The sequence below is a fragment of the Haliotis cracherodii genome, unplaced genomic scaffold (genome assembly GCF_022045235.1).
Source record: "Haliotis cracherodii isolate W230 unplaced genomic scaffold, xgHalCrac1.p SCAF_12, whole genome shotgun sequence".
Taxonomy (NCBI): Eukaryota; Metazoa; Mollusca; class Gastropoda; order Lepetellida; family Haliotidae; genus Haliotis; species Haliotis cracherodii.
The window spans coordinates 5,658,979-5,685,383 of NW_027266267.1; the positions used below are offsets into that span (position 1 = coordinate 5,658,979).

At 41.3% G+C, this 26,405-nt stretch overlaps 2 protein-coding genes across 2 annotated transcripts in view; one reads left to right on the top strand and one right to left on the bottom strand.

Moving 5' to 3' along the window:
* LOC139456937 (salivary glue protein Sgs-3-like) overlaps positions 1 to 21,912 on the bottom strand; it is a 39,691-nt gene extending 17,779 nt beyond the window's left edge. Inside the window, exons 1-2 of the mRNA XM_071238403.1 lie at positions 21,595 to 21,912; positions 20,451 to 20,832 (exon numbers count right to left, since the gene is read on the bottom strand). Coding sequence (XP_071094504.1) covers positions 20,451 to 20,832; positions 21,595 to 21,912 — 700 coding nt within the window. The remainder of the gene's footprint in view (positions 1 to 20,450; positions 20,833 to 21,594) is intronic.
* Positions 21,913 to 24,517: 2,605 nt separating this feature from the next.
* On the top strand, positions 24,518 to 25,123 carry LOC139456938 (dexamethasone-induced Ras-related protein 1-like). The gene has a single exon (XM_071238404.1). It carries the CDS (start codon positions 24,518 to 24,520, stop codon positions 25,121 to 25,123), a length of 606 nt encoding a protein of 201 aa, XP_071094505.1.
* The last annotated feature ends 1,282 nt before the right edge of the window (positions 25,124 to 26,405 follow it).

The window sequence follows — 26,405 nt, forward strand, 5'->3', positions numbered from 1 at the left end:
CAAACCACTAACCAAACCAAAAACTCTCCATCCATCAAAAAAAATCGACAGAGTAATCACTAAACTCCAAACAGGACACACCAACCTAAATAACCACCTAAAAAAATTTAAAAAAACACACTACAGGTAACTTCCCACACTGCAAACAACCAGAAACCCCAGAACACGCACTCATCCACTGCACACACTACCTAACACATCGAACCGCATTACAAACCACCCTCAATCTAAACAAGGCTCTCACTCTAGAAGCAATACTAAACCCACAAAATAATCTAGAAAACTTCAAGGCCTTAGGCGTATTCTTAATCAAAACGGAACTAATAAAACGCATCTAAAACCATAATAACCTACCAAATCAAAATCACATAAACAAACAATCATCCACCATACCCAGCTCCCTTAGTTCTCCTCCCCAACCCCATCGGCATCTATTCCAAATCTCAAAATTCCCAAATTCTATATAAGCAACCCCTAAAGCCCCCTCTTGGGTTGCACAGACCACCTTCGCCCCTTTCGGAAACACATTAGATGGCCTGACCGGGCCCGTGTGCGAAATACGCATCAGTCGGAAAGCGCACGTTAAATCTCCAAAGTAAGTAAGTAAGTAAGTACTTGGGCTTGCTATCAGCGGTGCTGTGCGTGGGCTTGAGGAGGCTCTGGAGGCTTGCAACTGTGTGAATGAGTAGTAGTAGTATTGGGGATTTTACGACCGTTTCAGCCGTCGGCTATTTCGCAGTCGGGGCCAGACGGGTTAGACAGTAATAAACAATAGTGGGAAATATGTTAGTAATCGGCTGGCCCCCAAAAATGTAAATTAGGGGGGTTAAAGAAGAAAGAAATATAGTAAAGGAGGGTGAAGGGGAGAGAGGTTTAGCAGTAGTGATGTAGAGCTGTAAGAAACCTAGTCTAAGGGAAGTAGCTAATATAGAGACTTGGAATGGTATATAATCAGTTAAGCTGACATGCTATGTAATAACATAAACTATAAAATTGAAAATAAATGGTGGGGTGGGTGAGAAACCTATTATAAAAAGTTTGGGCTTACTGGCTGGGGTAGGGGAGTCAGGAGAGGGGGGGGGGGGGGGAGAGAGTATTGGCCGTGAGCGTGGAAGCTGAGCTTGGGTTGGTGGCTGGTTGAACGGTCATGTTTATTAGTGTATGGATTTGGGCGAATATATCGCGCGGACGTCGGGGAAGTCGGTCCGCGCTGAGAATTGGGATCCCGATCCTAAATTGTAAAAGTGTGGACTTTGGATGTAGTTGTTAGGCTGTAATTTGTTGGGATTTTTCTAAAGTTTGTTTATTAGATTTGTTGTTTTAAGGAATGTGGCTATATGGGAGAATTTAGCGGTATGGTTAAAGGGGTCTAAAAGCAGTTGGATGTTGTTTTTGAGCTGTGGGGGAAGAGAGTTGTATAGTTGAGTTTGTTGTTGTTTATATTGTGAGCAGTAGTTGAATATGTGGTCTAGGGTTTCAGGTGTATTGCAGTGGATGCAGTTTGGATGTGGGTGTCTGTTTTGTTTGTGGAGTGTTTCGTTTAAATTAGTTTGGCCGCTTAACATTCTATTTATGATTTTATCTGCTAAAATAGACTTTGTGAAGTTCCGACACTTTGTGACTGGCTTATTGAAAAGGGATTTTGTCAAGATTGACTTACAATTTTGAATATTTGTTTTGAAATTTTGAGATAATGTATTTCTTCTAATTAGTGATTTTATCTCGGCTTTACTGGTGGTGAAGTTAATGCTTGGTGATGGTTGGGTGGTGGCTAGTTTTGCTGCTCTGTGCTAGTTGGTTGCCTGTTATGCCAGTGTGTGCAGGTGCCCATAAGAGAGTTTGTAGAGATGTGTGAGATAGGTAGCTAGTGTGTGATTGTTTTTGAATTTCTTTAGGGTTGCAGGTCTAAGATTGTTGTATTTAGTGATGATTCGTTTTAGGATAGGGTTTTGTTGGGCCCCAGCCCAGTAGTTGAGAATGGTTTGGTTGCGCCGGAGTTGGATGGATGTGGTTCCTGATATTAGCTGGAGAGTGTTTAGGGCTGTACCGGTTCTAGTGCCCAGGGCTGTTTAAAGGCTTTATATTGAATGGAGTTTAGTTTATTATTGAGTGTTTCTGATATGGAGTTGAGGACTAGAGCAGCATAGTCAATTTTAGATTGAATTCACTCGGCAAATAAATTCGCAGTCTCTCTTAAAAAAGCATCCCTCACCTCAAACCAAAACACATGCCCAACCAAACAGAAATATATACTTAATCTAAACAAAAACCTCAAGCCTACGGACCTTCCAAAACCAGCAAAAATCCCCCTCCTACAACACTACTCGGAGGATAACCCCGACGATCCCTACCCTGCCACCGATCACGATCTGGACTCATCCTTCAGCTCCTACACTCAACGACCCCCCCTCCAACCCCCCCACCCAGCCAACGTCACAAATCACTCTACCACACCAAAGGGCCCACAATCACCAAGTAGCCCAAGGTACCACCTCAAATACAACAACTACTACTACAGCTCTACAACCAAATATGGTCCTCTGGTACCATACCTCAAACATGGAAACACGCCAGTCCTTAAGCCGGGAAAACCCCCTAACGACCCCGACTCTTTCCGCCCCATATCCCTTACATCCCACTTATGCAAAATCCTCGAATCCATTATAAATAACAGATTAAAGCATCACATTTCCTACAATAGACTTATAAGCCCAGACCAGAGCGGCTTCACAAATAACAGACAAACACTAGACCACATTCTCCACTTAGAACAAGACATTAGAACAGCCCAGTCAATGAAACAATACACACTGAGCCATATTTATAGATTTTAGCAAAGCTTTCGACATGGTTTGGCATACTGGCCTTCTAAAAAAACTTGAAAACAACCAAGTCAATGGTAGAATTCTAAACTTCATACACTCGTTCCTAAAAGACAGACACATCACAGTTAAATCCCACCAAACACTCTCCGACACCCACCCCATTGAAAACGGCACCCCCCAAGGAAGCATTCTATCACCAACTCTATTCAATTTTATGATTAATGACATTTTCTCAGATATCAAATACACGGAAAAAATCACAACTGCCAAATTTGCAGATGATGTTTCTTTTTGGAGCTCCTCGGCCTCTATTAATCTATTAAAAACAAGAATCCAATCTGTTCTAAATAACATTCAAAATTGGGCTTCCAAATGGGGTTTCCAAATAAACACAAAAAAACCCATTGGCATGCTATTTAAAAAACAATATATGCAAATTTACACACCCAAACTTCACCTTAATGATCAAATAATTACTTATCAAAAAGAAGCTAAGTTTCTAGGTATTACATTCGACCAACACCTTACATGGGGCCCCCAAGTACTGAAAACGGTCAACTCTTGCGAAAAAGATCTTAATCTAATGAGAGCTATCAAAGGTAATAACTGGGGGTCCGACAAACAAACCCTCCTCAACATATACAAAACACTCATCCAATCAAAAATTGACTATGCCGCTCCGGTCTTAAGCGGCATCTCAACCACTAACTATAATAAATTAAAATCAATACAATATAAGGCCCTCAAAATAGCCACCTCACACAACGCCCTTCTTTTAATTACCAATACACTCTCCATCAAACACCGAATCCAACAAACCATTCTCAACTACTGGGCTGGGGCCCAACACAACCCTATCTTCAAAACAATAAAACAAAAATACGACAACATCAACAAGCAGACGATACACAAATTTCAAAACTCCACCGACAAGGCTCCATACATCACTCACCTACACAAACTACTAATCACACATAATCTAAACAGTATAACCCACTCACCACCCTCACATCAATTCATAGGAGACCTCCCCTCCCCCCCTGTAGATACTACCCTTCACCAGCGGTTCACTCCTGACAATGACATCCCAGCTGAAAACAAGGCTAAACTAACACTTACCCACATCCATAATAACTGGCCCACACACACCCACATCTACACAGACGCATCCCAATCTAACAACACCACAGGTCTAGGAATACACATAGATCAAACACCCCCGCTAACTACTAATTTCCACTATAAAAACTACACAAACAACAACACCGGTGAACTACTAGCCATCCTTACAGCAATTCACGCCATCAAAACAATAAATCAACAAAAATTCCTAATTATCACTGACTCACTATCATCACTTAAACAAATACAAAATAAACACTCCAGAACCCGGCCCGACCTTATCAACAATATAATCACCCTCACCAACCAACTCAAAGATAAAAACAAGCATATCAATTTACTCTGGGTCCCAGGACACATCAATATACCAGGTAATAACCTAGCCCATATCGCAGCCAAAGTAGCCACCCAACAAACATCTCTAGAAATATACTTCCACACGTCCAAGACAGAAATTAAAAATAGAATAAAGAGATCCATTAAACTCCAAAATTACCATAGTATTATCCAAAACAGCAACTCCTTATGGCTCAGATCAATTTTTACCCGTCCTAATCTGAAATGTCGCAATTTCAACCAATCCAACCACCTAGACAACATCATCTCCAGAATTATTAGCGGCAACACAGCTGTTAACCAAACTCTTTATAAACAAGGAAGACATCCAGACGGAACCTGTACATATTGTAAAAAGACAGAAGACTTGTATCATATTTTTAACAGCTGTCCTTTCTACAACTCTCTGCACTCTGAACTCTACCAAGCTGTCCCTCCTAACCTCAAACATAATCTCCCACTACTCTTCAACCCCTCCAATCCCCCTCATATCTTCAACGCTATAACCCAATTCATCATCAAAGCCGAACTACTCGACAAAATTTAGATCCTCCCAAATAAAACATTAAAATTTCAACTACTATATTAGCCAGTAAACTCCTATCACATTCGGATCGGGATCCAAATTCTCACTGCGAGTCGTCTTCTCCGACGTCCGCGCCCAAAGCTCAGTTATCCCCACACTAAACATAGACTCTCGTTTAGCCAGCCAGCACAAGCCCACAACACCCCCCCCCCCCCCACCCCCCCACCCCATTTCCCCACCCCCCCGGGACTACCGGATTTTATAGGTACGGTGTTTTTTCTATTCAATATATTTAGCATTTCTCCCACACCTACCCCGTCCGCGAAATGCAATAAATGCGAAGCGGACGTAAAATCATTAAATCAGTCAGTCAGTTTTTGAGCAGTTTGGATGTGGGTGTCTGTTTTGTTTGTGGAGTGTTTCGTTTAAATTAGTTTGGCCGCTTAACATTCTATTTATGATTTTATCTGCTAAAATAGACTTTGTGAAGTTCCGACACTTTGTGACTGGCTTATTGAAAAGGGATTTTGTCAAGATTGACTTACAATCTTGAAATTTTGAGATAATGTATTTCTTCTAATTAGTGATTTTATCTCGGCTTTACTGGTGGTGAAGTTAATGCTTGGTGATGGTTGGGTGGTGTCTAGTTTTGCTGCTGTGTGCTAGTTGGTTGCCTGTTATGCCAGTGTGTGCAGGTGCCCATAAGAGAGTTTGTAGAGATGTGTGAGATAGGTAGCAAGTGTTTGATTGTTTTTGAATTTCTTTAGGGTTGCAGGTCTAAGATTGTTGTATTTAGTGATGATTCGTTTTAGGATAGGGTTTTGTTGGGCCCCAGCCCAGTAGTTGAGAATGGTTTGGTTACGCCGGAGTTGGATGGATGTTCCTGATATTAGCTGGAGAGTGTTTAGGGCTGTACCGGTTCTAGTGCCCAGGGCTGTTTTAAGGGCTTTATATTGAATGGAGTTTAGTTTATTATTGAGTGTTTCTGATATGGAGTTGAGGACTGGAGCAGCATAGTCAATTTTAGATTGAATTAGTGACTTGTATATATTTAGTAATGTTTGTTTGTCAGCGCCCCAATCTGTGCCGCTGATGGCTCTCATTAGATTTAAGTCTTTTTGACAAGATGTGACCCAATTATGAATATGGGGGGCCCATGTTAGGTGCTGGTCAAAAATAATTCCCAGAAATTTAGCTTCCTTTTTGAATGAGATGGTTTGATCATTAAGAGTGAGTTTGGGTGTACAATTTGGCATGTGTCTGTTTTCGAAGAGTATGCCGATGGTTTTATTAGTGTTAATTTGGAATCCCCACTGGGTTGCCCAAAGTTCTATATGTTTAAGAAGGGGTTGAATTCTTTTTTGAATTTGTTTTAGAGATGTTGACGACGTCCAGAAAGAAATGTCATCTGCGAATTTTGCGGTGGTTATATTTTTAGTTTTAGATGGGAAAATGTCGTCAATCATAAAATTGAAGAGTGTTGGAGAGATTATACTACCCTGTGGGGTGCCGTTGACTAAAGGATGTGGGTCAGATACAGTGTTTTTGGTTTTAACTGTATTGTTTCTGTCTGTTAGGAAAGAGTGAATGAAATTTAAAATTCTACCATCTATGGCTTTTGCTTTAAGTTTTTGAATTAGGCTATGATGCCAAACCATGTCAAATGCTTTACTAAAGTCAATGAAAATGGCCAGAGTATATTGTCTTTGGGCGAGTGCTGTTTTAACGTCATGTTCTAAATGTAAAACGTGGTCTAAAGTTTGTCGATTTGACATAAAACCACTCTGGTCCTCATTGAGTATTTTTTGGGATGAAATTTGGAATTTTAATCTATTGTTTATGACGGATTCCATTATTTTGCAAATATGGGATGTTAATGAGATGGGACGATAGGAATCCGGTTCTTGGGGGGGCTTGCCTGGTTTAAGAACCGGTACCACTAGGGCTGTTTTCCATGAGTGGGGGAGGGAGCCAGAAGTCCAAATTTGGTTAAATAATTGGTAAATGTTTCCCAATGTTTTCTTTTGGCTGCTCTTATAGGTTTTTTAGTTGAGTTTCTGAGACTTTTCGCCAAGGGGAGTTTGGTTATGTCCTGCTTGGCTTTATTTAGTGCTTTTTTCCTAAGTTTTCTAGAGTTTTCTATTTCTGAGCTCCAGCAGGGGACAGGGGTATGGTGCGGTGAGATTTTAACTGTTGGGATGCATTTAAGGGCTATGTTGTATATTTTGTTAGTAAAGTTTGTATTGAAGATGTTATTGTCAGTGTTATGTGTTTGGCGAGTGTCTATTTGGTTGCAGAGTGTATGGAATGATTTCCAGTCAGCCTTTTTTAGATTGAGTTTGGGTTGCTGGGAGGAATGATCTAAAGGGGGGTGAGATGGGGGTGGGTTTTGGGTGGTTATGGATAAAGAGATTTTGATGGGCATGTGGTCACTGCCCCATGTGTCTGAATGGACCTCCCAGCAGAGTTTAGGATGGAGATGGGGGTGGTGAAGGTTAAGTCTAGTGCTGAGGGGGAATGGAGATGGCTTGTGGGAAACCTAGTGGGTTGGTTATCGTTTAAGCAAATAAGGTTGTTTGATTCTGTCCATTCTTGGATTAGTTTGCCAAATTTGTCTGAATAATTTTTCGTGCCCCACAGTGGATGGTGAGCATTGAAATCGCCTAGAAGGGTGGTGTTTGGATCGATAAATTTGGTTAGGACTTTAAAATCTTCATCTGAGAAGGGTTTGATTTTGCTATGGTAAACATTAATAATACTAATTTTAGTTTGGTTTATGGTTGTTTTGATGGCCAGGCATTCAAGATTTGGGGTGGGAATATCTATTGTGTCATAATCAAGATGGTTTTTGATGAAGATGCCCAGGCCACCATGTGGTGGTCCGGGGAAGTTAGTGGGTCGGGGTCTATCTTTCCGAATGAAAACATAGCCTGGGATTTTGAAGGCCTCTTTTGGGGAGAGTTTCTTGGACTGTGATTAATAATGGAGTGATTTTTTGAAGGGCAATGAGGGCCTTAAGCTCATGCCCATTGGTGGCGATCCCGTTGCAATTCCACTGAATGAACACCATTATCTGGTTTTAGAATGAGGGGGAAGTTGAGTGGTTGGTGTTCCGGGGCTAATTTGGAATAGAGTAGACGGGGTTTCATTTGAGGGCCCTTATGGCTGCCTGGAAATTTTGGAGGGTTTTTTGGTGGATGTTTGCTTGGTGGGCTAGGGAGTGGAGTTTCTTTGTGGTGGGTTTTTTAATGAGAATGGCTGCTGAGATAAATTCAATGAGTTTGTGTGTGTTTGAGTGGAGTTTTTTTGGGGGTGACTATCAGTTGGTGGGCCGATTTGAGTGTTTGAAGCTTGTCAGAGAGTAGTTGTTTTCTTGTTGTGTTTATCCTGTAGTTGATTTGTTTGTTTTTGTGTTGGGGTTGGTTTGATGGGATTGGGATGGCTGATCTGGCTGGGTGGTGGGGTTTGGGAAGGGATAGGTCTGATTGGGACTGAAAGGGTCTGGGTAGGTCGGGGGGGGGGGGGGGGGGGGGGTGGGGGGGGGCGGTTTGAATGGAGAGGAGGGCTGGGATAGGGGGGTTTGGGAGGGTTGGGAGGGGGGCCTGGCCAGGGGGATTTAGAAAAGGGGATTGGTGGGTAACAGAGCCGATTTGGGAACTGTTTGGGGGTTAGGCCTGTGGGGGGCGTGTATGGGTGGTTGGAGGGGGGTGTAGGAGGAGGGGGGAGAAGGAAGATGTGGGGGCGGGGTTGGGTAGAAGGGGGGGGGGGTGGAGCTTGGGTGGGGTTATCTTTTCCGAAGAGCTGTTTACGTTTTTTCCTTTGGGGGCGGGGTGTAGGGGGGTGGGGGGGGGGGTTCTGGGAGGGAGCTGGACAAGGAGTCAGATATGGAGTCAAGGTCGATGAAGTCAGGGATGGAGTTGTATGTGGGAATTGTAGCGGGTTTGGGTAATTGGGCTTTGGTGATGTGTTTATTAAGCTTTAGAATGTGTGACTGTTTGATCGGGCAGGTGTTTTGTGTAGCCTTCTATTTTACGGTGTATGCAATATGGGGCCCATGTGCATTCTGCGGCTTCGTGTCTATACGAGCCGCACTTTTGGCACATGGGTGGCTGTCTGCATGTGGATGTTGGGTGGGTGAAAGAATGGCATATGGTGCATTGAGGGTGGGGGTTCCTTACTGGGTTGACTTTGTAGGTGAGGGTGCCGAAAATGATGTGTGTACGATTGTTGATGCTTTTGAAATTTATGATTTTGGGTTGGGTGTGGTGTTTGTTTGCCATGTTTATGTATTCATGAATGTCTTCTTGTGTGTCCCTGTAGTCTATGTAAATAACCCCTTGTATCTGTGTGAACCATTTAGGCACCTGCCATGTAATGTTTAGTCCGTCTATAATGGGTTGTCTGCTGGCATATGTAAGTGTTTCATGGTTTGGAAATGTAAGTTTGTAGCCCCTGCCGCATTTGTTTATGTGTTTGTAGGTGATATAGAGAATCTCACCCGAGTGTCTTTTGATATCAAATATATCAACACGAGTTGATAAAAGTGGAAAAATCCGAGGCTTGCCGAGGATTTTTGCCACTTTTATCAACGAGTGTTGATATATTTGATATCAAAAGACACGAGGGTGAGATTTTATTTATCATCCAACATCATTCTTTCAAGGAATACTTATCAGTGAGAGAAAGATGGCACTTTGCTGTTGAGCTGGTAGATTTGTGGGCTGAGCCGATGGCCGGCTTGGCCGAGGGGCGAGCGTGTCGTTCGCTAGGGAGCCTTGGAAGGGGTTTAAGTTCAGAATCCCTTATTTGTGATTAGTTCGTAATCCCAAGATTGGTTTGGAAGGCGTTGATGGTTGATGGTTAAGGCTTGACAAAATGGCGTCCGATCATAAGGCCGGAAGTAAACAATGTGTTTCGTGTGTTTGACATCGTGTGAATGAGGGTTACTTACTTACTTATATTGGAGATTTAACGTGCGCTTTCCGACTGCAAGCGTATGTCGCACACGGGCCCGGCCAGGCCATTTAATGTGTTTCCAAAAAGGGGGAAAAGTGAGTTTGTGCAACCCAGGAGGGGGGCTTTAGGGGTTGCTTATATAGTAATTTTGAAATTTTGAGATTTGGAAAGAATGCCAAGAGTGGGTGGGGGACGAACTAAGGGAGCTGTGTGTGTTGGGTGGTTATTAAATAAGGTAGTTTTGGTGTTAATATTTTATTTGGGGTTTAAATGCGGCTAATTAGTCCTGTTTTTATCAGGTATATGCCTAAGGCTTTGAATTTTTCTAATTTATTTTGTGGATTTAGGTTGATTCTATTGAAAGTCCGGTTTTAAGATTTAGGGTGGTCTGTAGTGTTGTTCGGTGTGTTTGGTAGTGTGTGCAGTGAATGAGTACGTGTTCTGGTGTTTCTTGTTGTTTGCAATGTGGGCAGTTTCCTGTTGTGTGTAGTTTAGCTATTTTACGGTGATTATTTAGTTTGGTATGGCCTGTTTGTAGTTTGGTAATTATTCTGTCGATTTTTTTGGATGGGTGTAGTATTTGGGGTTTATTTAGGTTTTTTTTGAGTACTTTCCTGAGTTTTGGTATATATTTTGCCATTTTTTGTTGATTTTTTTGTTTAGTGACACTTTTGATTTCTGATTTTGAGCTGGGTAAGTTTAAGCTTATTTCTGGGAGTTTAAGGGATAATTTTGCTGCTTTATCTGCCTTTTCATTTCCAAAGATTCCTACGTGGGCGGGGATCCAAATGAACTCTATTTGTTTACCTACCTTAGTTAAGTTGTTTGAGCTATTGAGTATTTGATTTATTAGTTCGGGGCGGTTTTTAGTGTTTTTATTTTTGAGGGCTTGTAGTCCACTGAGGGAGTCGGTTAGGATGAGGATGTTTTGGTGTTTTTTAGATTGCTGATTGTGTAGTGCTGAGGCCATGCCCATTAGTTCGGCCGTGATTATGGATTGGTTGGTTGGTTGTGCGATGTGGACTCCGAAACCTGTGTGTTTTGAGATCGGATCTGAGGATCCGTCTGTGTATATGTGACACCAATTTGGCCAATTTTCATGTATGTATGCTAGTGTGGTGGTTTTAGCGATGTTAGGATCGGTCTGTTTATTTAGTGTATCGGCTAGTGTTGTGTCTATTTTTGGTATTTTAAGTTTTGGAGTGAAGATATTGGATGATTTATTGTTTCGTTTAAGATTATTTATTTTGTGTTCGTTTAGGTAATTGGTTATTCTTTGGAAAATTGGATGTTTCCGGGCTAGGGCTTGGTTTCAAGGGCTAATATTTTGTTTTATTAAGTTTTCGATTAGTGGGTTTGATTGGGACGCGGCCCAGAAGTTTAGGGTAAGTTGTTCCCTACGTAGTTTAAGTGGCATTTCTCCTGTTAAGGCCTGGAGTGAGGTGGAGGAGGTGCCATGTTGAGTTCGTGTGATTAGTTTTAGGGCCTGATACTGGATTGAGTCTAGTTTTTTAATGAGAGAGTTGTTTAAGGTGTCATAAATGACACTGCCATAGTCTAGTTTGGATCTAATTAGTGATATATAGAGTGAGAGGAGGGTGTTTTTAGAGGCCCCCAAGTTGGAGCCGGTTAGGCATCTTAACGTGTTTAGGTCTTTGCTGCATCTGGTTACAAGGTTTTTAATGTGAGCATCCCAGGTGAGATGTTCATCGAAGATTAATCCTAAGAATTTGGTTTGTTTTTGGAATTTGATTGGTTTGTTGTTTAGTTGGAGGTTTAGGGTGGCGGGTTGCATTTTTTTGTGTTACTATTCCTGTGGTTTTTTCTGAGTTTAGGGAGAAGCCCCATTTGTCAGCCCATTTTTGTATTTTATTTAGAGATTTTTGTAGTAAGTTTTGGGCCATTTTAATGCTTTTAGTGCGGATCCAGAGGGCTCCATCATCCGCGAATTTTGATGTGTTTACTTTGGGGGATAGTCCCTCGAATAGATCGTTAATCATAATATTGAAGAGTGTTGGGCTTAGGATGCTGCCCTGGGGAGTGCCATTTTCTAGGGGACATTGGTCCGATAGCGTTTGGTCTGTTCCCACGGTGATTTTGCGGTTTGTTAGGAAACTTTGGATGTAGTTAATTATTTGACCTTTAAGTCCTATTTTTTGTAGTTTTTGTATTAGCCCGTTATGCCAAACCATGTCGAATGCTTTGGAGAAGTCTAGAAAGATGCCTGTAGTATATTGTTTGTTAAGTTGGCCTGTTTTAATGTCCTGCTCTAGTCGGGCGAGGTTATCTAAGGTTGAGCGTCCAGGAGTGAAACCGCTTTGGTCTGGATTTATTATGTTGTTTTGTTCTAAGTAGTGTTGTAACCTGTTTTTGGCCATTGATTCCATTACTTTGCGTAAGTTAGAAGTTAGGGAGATTGGTCTGTATGAATTAGCCTGGTCAGCTGGTTTATTGGGTTTGGGGATTGGTATGACCAGGGCTTGTTTCCAAGGTGATGGGACCTGTCCGTTTAGATATATGAGGTTATAGAGTTTCAGAAGAGTTTGGAGTAGTTTGGGTGGTAGTTGTTTAATTATCTGGTATGAAGTAAGGTCTAAGCCTGGGGCTGTGCCCTTTTTCCTATTTTGTAGGACGTGGAGTAGTTCTTCCATTGTGAAATGGAGATTAATTTCTAGGTTATTATCTTTTGGCTCTTTGGTAAATTTGGTTTCTGCTTTTAGTTGTTCCTGGAATTTTTGGTTGAAGTTGCTATTGCTACTGACGGCCGAGAAGTGATTTGCTAGGTTATTAGCTTTTTCAGTGGGGTTTGTTGAATTGTTTACGTTGGGAGTTTTTTTATGACGTTTAATGCCCCTAATGGCGTGGATTTTGCGCCAAACTGTTCTGGCGTCTGTATGATGGTTAATTTCTTCGCAAAAATTTTTCCAGTCTCTTGTTTTAGCTGTTTTAACTAAGCTTTGTACTTTGTGATTTAGTTCATGTGCTATCTTTAGGTGTTTGAAGTCACGTTTGGCTTTATTGAATGCGGATTTGCGTTTACGCCTCGTTTGTTCTATCTCCTCGTTCCACCAAGGAACCGAGGGTTTGCCTATGCTGGTTGTTTTGAAAGGAATGGAGTTTTTAGCTGCGTTTATTATATAGTCAGTGAGGTTTTTACAGTAGATTTCGGGGTCGTTACTTTCTAGGTCAGCTAGGTTAGCCTGGTTGCAAATGTCCTGAAATTTGTCCCAGTCGGCTTTGTTGTAGTGGAATTTAGGTTCCTGGTTTGGGGCTGGTGATGGGATGTTTACGTCTCCTATAGTTATATTTATGGGGAAGTGGTCACTACCTAGTGGTACCCCGTGTACTTCCCATTGAATACTTTGGGCTAAATCTGGGGTGCATATGGTTAAGTCGATAGCCGACATTTTGTGGTGTATTTTGTCGTATCTAGTAGGTTGGTTGTTATTTAGTAGTATTAGGTCATTTTGTTCTATCCATTCTGAGATGAGTTTTCCGTGTTTATCTATTTTATCTTCTATACCCCAGATAGGGTGGTGGGCATTAAAGTCTCCTAGGAAGATTGTAGATTTATTGCCTATTTGGAGGAGGGTGTTTAAATCCTCAGGTTTGACCTGTTTTTCTACCCAGTGGTATATATTTATGATATTAATTTTTTGGTTGTTATTTGTTATTTGGATACCGTTTGCTTCTAGGTTCGGTGTGTTTATTTTTAGTTCTTTGTAGCTTAAATCTTCCCTGATGTATATGATTAGGCCGCCTCCGGCTCTACCTGGGTTTGTTTTGGCTCGGTCAGTTCTTATTGAGTTATAGTTTGGTAGGGTGAATTTAGATCTGGTAGAGAATTTAGTTTCCTGTATACAGACTATGTGTGGACCTTTGTCTCGTTTGAATTTAGCTTTTAATTCCTGGCCGTGGGAGGCTAATCCGTTGGCGTTCCACTGAAATATATTTAGTCCTTCCATTTTGGGGGATGAGAGGTTATTAGTTTGTTTTGAGTTTTAGGTTTTGTTTAATTGGTAGCTTCCCTAAGTTGGGAGAGAAATAACTCAAAGGAGAGAGTTGTGAGTTTTAGTTTTTGTGCTACTGAGTGAAAAGCTTTAATACTAGCATTTGGTGAGTTTTGCTTATGCATGTAGGCTAGGAGTAGTGTGATGTCATTAAGAGTTTTAGTGCTGGTTAATTGGGGATTTTTGCGCCTGAAGTTTTTGTTGGTTTTAGGAGCTGAGAAAGTGATTTCATTTATTTCCTCGGTGGAAGAATACTCGTCTTCGTCGGTTAGGTTGGTTTTTATTGTTTGAGTTTTCATTGGGGAGGCCTGTGGAGGTGTTTGTGGTGTGGGGTGTTGAGTTTGTGCTTGCGTGTTGGGTGTAGCTGTGGTTTCCTCAGTGTTTGAGTTTTTTTGTTGTGGTTGCTTGTGGGGAAGTGTTGTTGCCTTGTGGGCTGTAAAGTGTCTGGCTGAGGGTCGTTGTGTGTCTGTGGTTTTGCTGTTTGCTTTGCATGCGGGTGTTGATGTTATGGGGGAGTTGGTAGGTGGCTGTGTGAGGTGATGTGTGGAAGTGGTGGGTGCGGTTTCTATGTGGTTGCCCCAGATTGAATCCGAGAGTTTGTGTGTGGTGTTTGAGTGTGGTGTGGGGAGGAGAGGTTTGGATGTAGGTGGTGCATATTTTCTTGTTTGGATTTTGGCCGAATCTATGTTTATGTGTTTGTTGGCCTGTTGTGTTAGGGCATGTCTGTGCGGACACTGGTTTGAGAGTGATGTATGTTTTATGCATTTGCAATGGATGCACCAGGGAGAGCATGTACCTGGGCAATCGGTTTGGGCGCATTTTTTACATTTAGTTTTTTTGAATGTACATTGGGTGGCCGTGTGGTTATATCTAAGGCAGTTAGAACATTGTTTGACCTGTTTGATGTATGGTTTAACTTCTAGTTTAGTGTGGGCACCGAAAGAGATGTGATTAGGGGCTTCATGAAATTTAGCAGTTTTTTTTAAGTTTACAATAACGATTGATGTAGGGACCGTTTTGCCGTTTCTGTTTGTTGTTATCCTGCGGGTGCTTGTTATTTGGGGTTGAGGGTATTGATTTGTGTTTGCTTCTTGGGTGTAGAGTTCTAGGTCTTCTGCTGTTTCTCTAGGGTTTACTCTTATTACCCCTTGGGTGAATTGCTGCCAATTTGGAATTTGTTTTGTTACGGTTACGTGAAAAATTTGTACTATTTTTTTAGCTGCATTGAATGAATCTTGATTTGGGAATATTATTTGGTAACCTTTATTTGCTTTTTTGATGTTGCTGTAATGGATTTTTTCGCGTTTAAACCATAAACCTATCCTGTCTGCTGAGAGTTGTTTAGTTAGGATTGATGCTGAGCCTGCGGCGAAGAAGTATAGTGCGAAGGTGGTGATGAAGGAAGCCGGGGTGGGTGTGGGAGAAGGTGGTGGAGTGGATGAGTCGAGCTTACGTTTTTTGGGGTTTGTGTATTGTGGAGGTGAGTTGGCTGGTTTGGTGGGGGTGGTATGTTCCATGTCTGAGCCATACTCGTCCGGAACAATGTTTTCGACTGTCCTCCCGGAGGTGTTGTGCGCTTCCGCGGGTGTGGGTAAGTCAGGATCTGGGGTGTCTGCGTGTGAGATGATGCGTGTGTCTGTCATGTTTTGGGGTGTTTGGTTTGGGTGAGTTGAGATGTGTGGTGCCTGAACCCTAGAGATTTATTTTTTTTGCTGGAAGGCTGGGGTTGGTGAGACAAGTGGAAAGCTGGGATTAGGAAATATTTAGTCGAAGGAGTGGAGTGATAGGTGAGTGGTGGGCGTGGGTGGTGAGTAGGAAAAAGCGTGCGTTGTGTTTAGGAGAAGGGGGGATTAGGTGTTTTTGGTTTTTAGGAGTTGGGTCAAAGGTTGCGTTTGAGTGGTGGGCGTGGGTAGTGAATAGAAAGGAGAGCGTGCTGTGTTAAGGAGATGGGGGAGGGTAAGGTGTTGGTTTGAGACTAAAGGGTGTGTTTGAGTGTTGTTGTTGTTTTTTTAAGGATTTAGGGGTTTGTGATTAATTTGGTGAGGGTGATAAGAGTATGTGAGTAAGGATGAAAGGATAACGTGATGATAATTACCGATGGTGAAGTTTCCTTGGCTGGCTATCAGGCAATGCTCTGTGCTGGCTTGGGAAGTGTTGCTCGCTCGGAGTACAAACTGCAACTGATTGTCTGGCCAAGACTCGTTTATTTACAAACCGCTGTCCTGTAGCTTGAACACTGCTAGGTTGGCGTTAAACAACAAACAAACAAACAGTGAGAGTGATTGTAAGAGTATGTGAATAAGGCTGAAAGGATGACGTGATAATTACCGATGTTGGAGTTCTCCTTGGCTGGCTATCAGGCAATGCTCTGTGCTGGCTTGGGAGGTGTTGCTCGCTTGGGGTACAAACTGCAACTCGATGAGGGTTACTTACTTACTTACGTTTGGAGATTTAACGTGCGCTTTCCGACTGGAGCGTATTTCGCACACGGGCCCGGTCGGGCCATTTAGCGTGGTTTTGAAGGGAAAATAAAGGTGTTGCAACCAGAGGGGGGTTTTAGTGGTTGCTTATATAAGTTTTGGAGATTTTGAAATTTGGAATGCATGCCTAGGGGTGTGGTAGTGTACTAAGGGAGTGTGTTGGTGTGTGTTTGTTTGTTTATGTGGCGTGGTTGAGTGTTTTTAGATGCGGATCATTAGATTGGTTTTAGTTAAGTATACGCCTAGTGCTTTAAATTTTTCTATATTGTTATGTGGATTTAGGATTGATTCTAGGGTTATGGCTTTATCTAGTTTTAGATTTGTTTGGAGTGTTGCTCGGTGGGTTTGGTAGTGCGTGCAGTGTAAGAGTGCATGTTCTATTGTTTCCAGGTGTGGGCAGTGTGGGCATTTTCCGGTTGCGTGTTTTTTTATTTTTAAGAGTTGACTGTTTAGTTTAGTGTGACCTGTTTGGAGTTTGGTGATTATTCTATCAATTTTCTTGGATGGATGGAGGATTTTAGGTTTGGTTAGAGGTTTTTTGAGGATTTTGATTATCTGTGTGTTTGTTTTTAGGTATGTCTTATGCCATTTTTGGGTGATTTTACGTTTGTTAATGCTTTTGATCTCTGCTTTAGATATTGGTAGATTAAGGCTTATTTCAGGAATTTTGAGGGATTTTTTGGCGGCTTGATCGGCGTTTTCGTTTCCATATATTCCTACGTGGGCTGGGATCCAAATAAATGCTATTTGTTTGCCTGCCTCTGTTAAGTTATTTGCGCTTTTGAGTATTTTGTTAATGAGTTTAGGGCGGTTTTTGGTGTTTTTATTTTGGAGGGCCTGTAGTCCACTTAGTGAGTCTGTGAGTATTAGGATTTTTTTATGTTTTTTAGCATGTTGGTTATGGAGGGCGGATGCTATGCCCATTAACTCTGCAGTGAAGATGGATTGGTTGTTTGGGAGTCGATAAGATTGAGTGTTCCTATTTGGTTGTGCTATGTGGACTCCGAAACCAGTGCGATTTGTGATCGGATCGGAAGATCCGTCTGTGTAGATGTGGCACCAATTTGGCCAGTTTTCGTGTATGTAAGCTAGTGTGGTGGATTTAGCTATGTTTGGATCGGTTTGTTTGTTTATTGAGTTTGCCAGAGATGTGTCTATTTTGGGGATTTTTAGTTTTGGGGTAAATATATTTGATGGTTTGCAGTTTTGTTGGAGGTTATCTATTTGGTTTTCGTTTAGGTAGTTGAAAATTCGTTGAGATATTGGAGTAAGTAAAGGGTTCTTCCTAGTTAGAGCCTGGTTACGAGGGCGGATATTTTCGTTTATGAGGTTTTGGATGAGAGGGTTTGATTGGGACGAGGCCCAGAAATTAAGGGTTAAGTGTTGCCTACGTAGGTTTAGTGGCATTTCTCCTGTTAAGGCCTGAAGTGAAGTGAGAGAGGTGCCATGTTGGGAACGTGTGACTATTTTAAGAGCTTGGTATTGGATTGAGTCTAGTTTTTTGGTTAGGTTATTGCTAAGCGTATCATAGATCGCACATCCGTAATCTAATTTTGACCTAATTAGTGATGTGTAGAGAGAGAGTAGAGTATCTTTGGAGGCCCCCCAGTTGGAGCCGGTGAGGCATCTTAGTGCGTTTAGATCTTTGCTGCATTTAGTTGTTAAGTTTTTAACGTGGGCCTCCCATGTTAGGTGTTGATCGAAGATTAGCCCTAGGAATTTCGTTTGTTTTTGGAACTTAATTGGTTTATTGTTTAATTTAAGATTTGGGGTGGTGTGTTTCATTTTTCGGTGTTTGAAGACTATTCCTGTAGTTTTTTCGGAGTTTAGGGAGAAGCCCCACTTGTCTGCCCATTGCTGTATTTTAATTAGGGATTTTTGGAGTAGATTTTGGGAAGTTGACATACTTTTTGTGCGGATCCAGAGGGCTCCGTCATCTGCGAATTTGGATGTTTTAATTTTATGGGATAGGCCCTCGAAGAGATCATTGATCATTATGTTAAAGAGTGTTGGGCTAAGAATGCTGCCCTGGGGAGTGCCGTTTTCTAGGGGACACTGGTCCGATAGAACCTGGTCTATACCCACTGTGATTTTTCGGTTATTTAGGAAGTCCTGGATGTAGTTAACGATTTGTCCTTTTAGTCCTATTTTTTTAAGTTTTTGAATTAGCCCGTTGTGCCAAACCATGTCGAATGCTTTTGAGAAGTCCAAGAAGATGCCTGTAGTATATTGTTTGTTGAGTTGTCCTGTTTTGATCTCCTGTTCTAACCGGGCGAGATTGTCTAGAGTTGAGCGGCCAGGAGTGAACCCGCTTTGGTCTGTATTTATGGTGTTGTTTAGAGTTAGGTAGTGTTGTAATCTATTTTTGGTCATAGATTCCATTACTTTACATAAGTTTGAGGTCAGAGATATTGGCCTGTAAGAGTTAGCTTGGTTTGTAGGTTTGTCGGGTTTAGGGATAGGGATAACTAGAGCCTGTTTCCAAGAGGTTGGTACCTGGCCGTTTAGGTAGATTAGATTATAGAGTTTGAGTAGTGACTGGAGTAGCTTGGGAGGGAGTTTTTTGATTATTTGGTAGGATGTTAGGTCTAGTCCTGGGGCTGTTCCCTTTTTCCTGTTTTGGAGTACATAGTTTAGTTCTTCTATTGTGAAGGGTTGGTTTATTTCTAGGTTATCGTTTAATTCTTTGGTAGGTTTGGATTCTGTTTTGAGTTTTGTTTGGAATTTATCACTGAAGTTTTTGTTACTGCTGATGGTCGAAAAGTGTTTAGCTAGGTTATTTGCTTTTTCGCTGGGGTTGGTTGAGTTATTTATATTAGGAGTTTTTTTGTGTCTTTTTAGGCCTCTAATGGCATGAATTTTGCGCCAGACCGTCCTGGCATCTGTGCGGTTATTTAATCCCTCGCAAAATTTTTTCCAGTCCCTGGTTTTGGCTATTTTGACTAGGTTTTGGACCTCATGGTTTAGTTTGTGGGCTATAGGTATGTAGTTATGGTCGCGTTTGGCTTTATTGAAGGCTTTTTTACGTTTTTGTCTGGTTTGTTCTATTTCCTCGTTCCACCAGGGTACTGAGGGTTTGCCTGATTTGTTTGCTTTTCTAAGGGGTATTGAATTTTTAGCTGAGGTGATTATGTATTCTGTTAGGTTTTTGCAGAAGGTTTCTGGGTCATTATGTTCTATCTCGTTTAGATTGGCTTGTTTGCAGATATTTTGGAATTTATCCCAGTTAGCCTGGTTATAGTTAATTTTGGGTTCTGAGTTTTCGGGTTTGTCGGGGACGTTGGTATTTCCTATGGTTATGTTTATTGGGAAGTGGTCACTTCCTAGTGGGGCGTCGTGAACTTCCCATTGAGTGCTTTGGGCTAAGTCTGAGGTGCATATACTTAGGTCGATAGCCGACATGTCTCTATTGCTTTTATCATATCTGGTTGGTTGGTTATTGTTAAGTAATACGAAATCGTTGGCCTCTATCCATTCAGAGATTATTTTACCGTGATTATCTATTTTTTCCCCCGTGCCCCAGGAGGGGTGGTGGGCATTAAAGTCTCCTAGGAAAATTGTTGACTTTTTGCCTATTTGTTGAAGTATGTTTAGATCCTCTGCTTGGATTTTTTGTTGATGCCAGTGGTAGATATTTATGATGTTTATTTTTTTGTTGTTTAGGGTGATTTGAATACCGTTGGTTTCTAGGTTTGGGGTGTTTATTTTGATCTCTTCATAGTTTAAGTCTTCTCTAATTAGTATGGCTAAGCCTCCTGATGCTCCAGTTGTTTTGGTTTTAGGACGATCTGTTCTGACTATGTTATAGTTGGCTAAGTTAAATTTTGATTTATTTGAGAATTTAGTTTCTTGGATGCATGCTACATGCGGTCCTTTGTTTAGTTTAAATTTTGCTTTTAGTTCGTGGCTGTGCGAGTTAAGCCCGCCAGCATTCCACTGAAAAATATTTAGTCCTGCCATTATTTGGGTTTTTAGTGTTTGGAGATTGGTTGTTTTATGGGATTATTTTATATATCTGAGATAATTAGTTGGTAACCTGTACTGAAGTCTTTATAGTTTTGGGTGGTGAGTTTGAGTTTGAATGCTACTTTATGCAGGGCTTTAGTGCTAGCATCTGGATTTATTTGTTTTAGCATGTAAGCTAGAAGGAGAGTAACACTATTTAGCGTGTTTTTGGGGAGAGTTTGGGGTTTACGTTGTAGTTTTTTGGTTCTTTTAGGTGCTGAGCGTGTTATCTCGTTTACGTCATCATCGGTTTCTACTTCGTAATAGTCTGAGTTATCGTTGTTTAGTTCCTCACTCTCCATGGGGGTTGGTAGCGTCTCTGGTTGTGTTTGCGTGTGCGTGCTGGGCGTGTCTGTGTCTTGGCTGCTGATTGGATTTTCGGGTTTTGCCTGCTCGGGTGTGGTTGTTGTTGCCCTGGTGGCTGTAGGCTGAGTGGTGGAAGGTTGGGTGATGGCAGGTATAATGCGGTTTGTTTTGCGTGCAGGTGTGGATGTTGTGAGAGGGTTGGGGGTGGTGAAGGTTTGGGGGTGGTGTGAGTAGTGGGTGTGGGTGGTGATTGCTGGGTGTACTTCCTGGAGGATACCATCCCATGCGGAGTTTAGATGTCGGGGAATGTTTGGTTGCGGTGTGGGTATGAGTGGTTGTTTCGTGTGCTGTGTTAGTTTTCTTGTTTGGTGTTTGGCCGTATCTATATTAATGTGTCTGTTGGCCTGTTGTGTGAAAGTGTGCCTGTGTGGGCATTTGTTAGAGAGTGAGGAGTGGTTTGTTGTTTTACAGTGTATGCACCATGGTGCGCAAATCCCTGGGCATCCTGTTTGGGCGCATTTCCTGCATTTGGTTTTTTTAAAATTACATCCGTTTGCTGTATGGTTGTATTGAAGGCAGTTAGAGCATTGTTTTACCTGTTTAATATAAGGTTTTACTTCTAGTTTTGTTGATGCGCCGAAAGAGATGAATTTTGGGGCTTCAGGATATTTAGCAGTTTTTTGAAAGTTGACGATAACGATAGGGGTGTTTGAGGTCTTTCCATTCCTATTTGAAGTTATCCTCCTAGTGCTAGTGATTTTGGGTTGAGGGGAGGTGTCTGTGTTATCGTTTGCTTCGTTAGCGTACATTATTAAGTCGCCTTCTGTTTCTCTAGGGTTAACCCTAATTACACCTCTGGTGTAGAGCTGCCAGTTTGGAGTTTGATGTGTGACTGTAAGTTGGAAGATTTGCGTTATCTTTTTGGCTGCGTTTAGGGATTGTAGGTCGGGGAAGATTATCTGGAATCCTTTATTTACTTCTTTGATTTTATCGAAATTGATTTTTTGTTTTTTGAACCAAATGCCTACTTTATTAGCTGTGAGAACTTTATTTAGGGTGTTTATGGGGCCGGCGGCGCAAAAGTACAGAGCGAAGGTGACTATGGATGCTGGGAAGGTGGGTGATGCGGGTGTAGTGTTGGAAGTGTCCAGCTTCCGTTTCTTAGGGTTCGTAATGGGTGCAGGCGATTTGGCAGGTTTGGGAGGTGAAGCTGCTGGAGTTTCTGTGCCGTAATCGTGAGGTGTGAGGGTGTTGGGTGTCCGGTTGGAAGTGTTGTGTGCTTCGGCCGGTGTAGGGGTGTCGGGTTGGTGGATGTCTGCCTGGATGATAACACGTGCGTCGGACATGTTGTTGTAGATGAGGTAGGGTGGAAGTGAGTGAGATTTGGTGAGTTTAGAGGTGTTGAGTGTGGGTGTTTGGAGGAGGGTGCTTTGGCAGGTGAGAGGAGGTTTGGTGAGCTGTGTTTAGATGTATTAACGGCTGGGTTTAGGAGTGTTTTTTTTTTTATTAGGTTTTTGTTTGTTTGGCTAAGGGTTTTTAAAGTTTCTAATTGTTTGAGCTTGGCTTGGGTGTGAGTAGTTTTGAACTAGTCTGTGTGGGTGTGTTGTGATGAGGGACATAGTGCAGAATATATATAGTAGGTGGAGGATTAACAGTAGAGGATTAACAGTAACAACAAAGCATACATGAGTGGGATAACATAGGTAGGTGTTACAACCAAGGGATGATGCTGTTGCAACACGATGGACAGAAAACACATAGCTAGAAGCCAATAGGGGCATGAAGCCAATAAACAGGTGATAAATAATCTTGGCCTGGTTTGTGTCCTTATAAATATTATAAATCTAAAATTTGACAGTGACATTTCCCTACAATTTTCTTTTTCAAAGTGATTATAAAGTTTACTGTTTCACCATCCATGTCATTTTGTGAGGGCAGCATAAACAATTGTAAGGTGAAACAAATAATAATAATGTTTATGTGCTGGTAATGTTCATCTGCTTCTTACATGTTGTGTGTCTGTGAGTTGGCATCAATGCCACAGTAAACTGTGCTTCACTTCTATCATGGCATAATTGTTGCTCCGGAACTGTCTGTAAGTGAATGTGAAATGGCACGAGTGAAATATTAGTTTGTTTTGTTTTGTTACTTTTAAGCATAGTCTATTTATTTATGTGATACCTTGTATTGTTTATTAAGGGTGATACTATTAATCCAGATTTAACAAAAGAGAATACACATGGTGTACACAGGGTAAGGTAAGTCAGTTGTACACCTGACAAAGCACGTGAACACACGATACAAGTCAAAATAGGGAATAATTTTTGTCACTGAAGCGTCAAGTGTAGAACTGCCACGTGAAGTGAGCTATATACACTGGTTTGGTTAGAGAATGAACACCAGCGATTACTGAAGGATCAGATCAGACTGTCACATTTGTTCTAAAATGGCGTGGATAGTAGAGGTATCAAACACGCATGGACACGCGTCCCTAAACCTAACAACACGTATAGAAGTGACCGAGATTTGGAGCATCTACATTTTATACAGTCTACATTCTTTCGAGATTATATTAAAGAGATTCTTGGACAGCCACAACTTGGTATCATTAGTAATTTCAGCCAATGTTATGTAACTTTAAGTTGTGCAAATATATGTAAATATATACATTTATTTTTGTGTTAAAGATTTTAAAGAACATCTTGAGGTTTACACTATCGATAAATCTAAGGTTTTTTAGCATTCCAATTTTTTTCTTTTTGTGGCTGATGTTTCTGCTTGTATTGAAAGGAGATCAAGATAATTTATTAGAAATATAAACTCCCAAATATTTATAGCTGATAACTTCATCCAAGGCCCCGTCTTCATAAAACCATCTCAGGTATAATGGTCTCCCCAACCGTGGCCCAAGCTGAATATTGCTATAAGCCATGTGATCCTACAGTCACTCGTAGATATCAATGACATTAAAAAACAGCATGTTATGACTTCAACTGATGATATAAATCCAGTTTGCCTTTAGCTTTTAAGACCTGAAACCGAGTTAAATGCATGTCTTTGTCTATTATTGAAACACCACTTTCAAATATTGGTACAAAACCTAAATTTTGATAATTCGCCTTTTGATTCGCCACATGCTAATAATTTGGATTACAATTTTGAAATCTGTGTCGTGGTGTGTGCCAAGGAATTTCAGAGTGGGTTACTTCATTGTGAAAAGTATGTGAGACAAGCAGGGTTAATGCCATGGGGATTCTTTAAAACTCATCTGGTCTGAGGTTGTTATTGTGATTTGAAAAATCCGATTGACAAACTAATTCTTTTTATGACTGTTGAAATCGTTTTGGAGGAGCAATATGACACTTAATGTCAACCTATCGTCCCGTTGACTTGTGTTCGATTCCCGAGATGGTTAATCTGCGTGGAGCTCTTTCCTATTGTCCTCCACAGTGACATTGCTGCAATATTTAAAACAAAAGCGTTTAACATTCCACTGACTGTTGCTTGGTTACATATACGTTCTCAATACAGGTTATGTTATTGAATGCATTGCTTTGATGACATGGCCATGAAATTTCAAAGGTACAATTTTGAGATGTCAAGATATCGGACACTGTTACAAATATAGCTGACTGTGTGATGAGTCATCCTTTCTGGATCCACATCAAGATCTGGGTTAGAATTGGTCTTCTATGATATACACTTATATTGCAACGCCGTGCATCAAAATTGGTTTCGGATAAAATGCTTCATTGCTGGAATCTGATAAAAAGGACTAGCATTAAGGACATTGATTGACAGAATGTTTCTTGACGTCAGTTTAGGTGAGGTGTCAGTATGCATAGCAACATAAAAATTGAAGGTGTGATAAATACATGAAAATTGCTATAAAATCCCGTGAAACATCTTTCATAAGTCACATTCACTCTACGTGATATCGCTGCAAGTAACATGTTTCACTTTAAGTCAAGACGAGCTGAAGGGGAAGAACACTGCCTGAGAGTGGCGGTCATGGGAAGTGCAGCATGCGGAAAGACGTCGATTATCAACCAGTACCTTCAACAGATCTTTCTGAACAGATATGTTGTAAAGGTCGGAGAAATACACAACACATCATTGGAGGTTGCAGGGGAAACAATTGATCTAGACATCTGGGACACCTCAGGTGTATACTGCTTTGATGCAGCAAGAAGGAAAGCTCTTCAGATTTGCGATGCATTTTTGTTGGTGTACGCCATGAATGATATCGTGTCCTTTGAGAAAGCCATTGCCCTGCAGAAAGACATTATTGAAACGAGAGGTCCAGTTACCATTGTGTTTGCTGGAACTAAGGCTGATCTCAAGTCCAGCCAATGGTTGGAACAGCAACACCATTTTTCTGATTTTGTGCGTGAAGAGACTTGCTGCACCCTTCATGAAGTATCAGCCAAGACTGGAAGTGGTATCTCCGAAGTGATTGTAGACATTGCTAAACAATGGAGAAAAGGACAAAAGAAACCAAAGGAATTAAAGGTTGCAAAATGGTTGAAGCGCAATGTGCTCTGTCAGAACATTTAAGATCAATTATTTAATTTAATTTAAGAGCAATTGTATTATTATGTAATATTTCTCTCGGGTGGGAAACGGTTAAGAACTATGTTTCTCATGAGCTGGCGGATGATTCTGATGACGACAAACGTATCAACAGAGCTGAAAGCAAAGCTGTCCGAAAACTCAAACAGAAACGTGCAAGGCAAGCGCCGTACTCTACAAATAGGTCAAGACGTTCGGCAACTGTCACCCATCCAGTGCAAGTTGCTCTTCAACCTGGTTCAACGTTACATCATATGCAGCCAATCACAAACCAGCTTTTTCGTGGAAAAGGGCAAAGATCTGGGGCCTGTTTTGCATGCGGTGAATTCTCTCACTTTAGAAAGACTGCCCTTACTTCGGAACAGGTCAAGGGGCGACAGCCGGCGGACAGGTTGCCTCAAGTCAGCAACGCCAGTAGTTCTCGTCCAGATTTGTCAGTTAAGTATTTCAATGATAACTTTGTCATCAATGATAGCAAGTTCACAGATAAGTTTTTTTGAGTATGAACAAGGTACAACTGAAATCTTAGTCAGGGGCCGTCTCAGAAGTAATATACAGTACTGGCGTGAGATAAGTGGATCTCAGTGTGTTATTGATTGGATTGCTAATGGATATTCCGTTTATTACGACTCCTACTAAATTGCATAATAAGAATAACAAGTCTGCTATTAAACACAGAGATTTTGTCTAAAAGGCTATTGGTGAGTTGTTGAAGAAGGACTTGGTGTGCCAATGTGTTGCTCCCCCTAGTGTTGTTAGTCCTTTGTCTGTTTCAGTACAGTTGTCAGGAAAAAAGATGTTTAATCCTTGATACTTCAAGCAGAGTATTAAATATAAAGATTGGAAGACTGCATTAGCATATATTAATACGGATGATTGGTTGATAAAATTTGATATCCACTCAGCATACCATCATATAGACATAATTCCATCTCATACTAATTTTCTGGGTTTTGGATGGTCTAACGAAGCACGTAGAATATACTACTACAAATTCTTGGTTTTGTCTTTTGGTTTGACGTCTGCTCTATATGTTTTTACAAAAGGCATGAGAAAGCTAGTCAAAAAGTGGAGGTTTGATGGCCATAATATAAGTTACCTTCCTAGACGACGGCATTCTATCTGTATCTACGGATATTGGAGCGCAGGCAGCTGGGTGTGATATAAAGAGAGATCTGCTTTCTTCAGGCTTTGTTCCTTAAGTTGAGAAATCACTTTGGCTACCGTTGCAATCTCTTGAATAGCTTGATTTTGGTATCCCTACTAC

Excerpts from the sequence above, each read along its gene's own strand:
- LOC139456938 (XM_071238404.1), top strand. The coding sequence starts at position 24,518 with ATGTTTCACTTTAAGTCAAGACGAGCTGAAGGGGAAGAACACTGCCTG.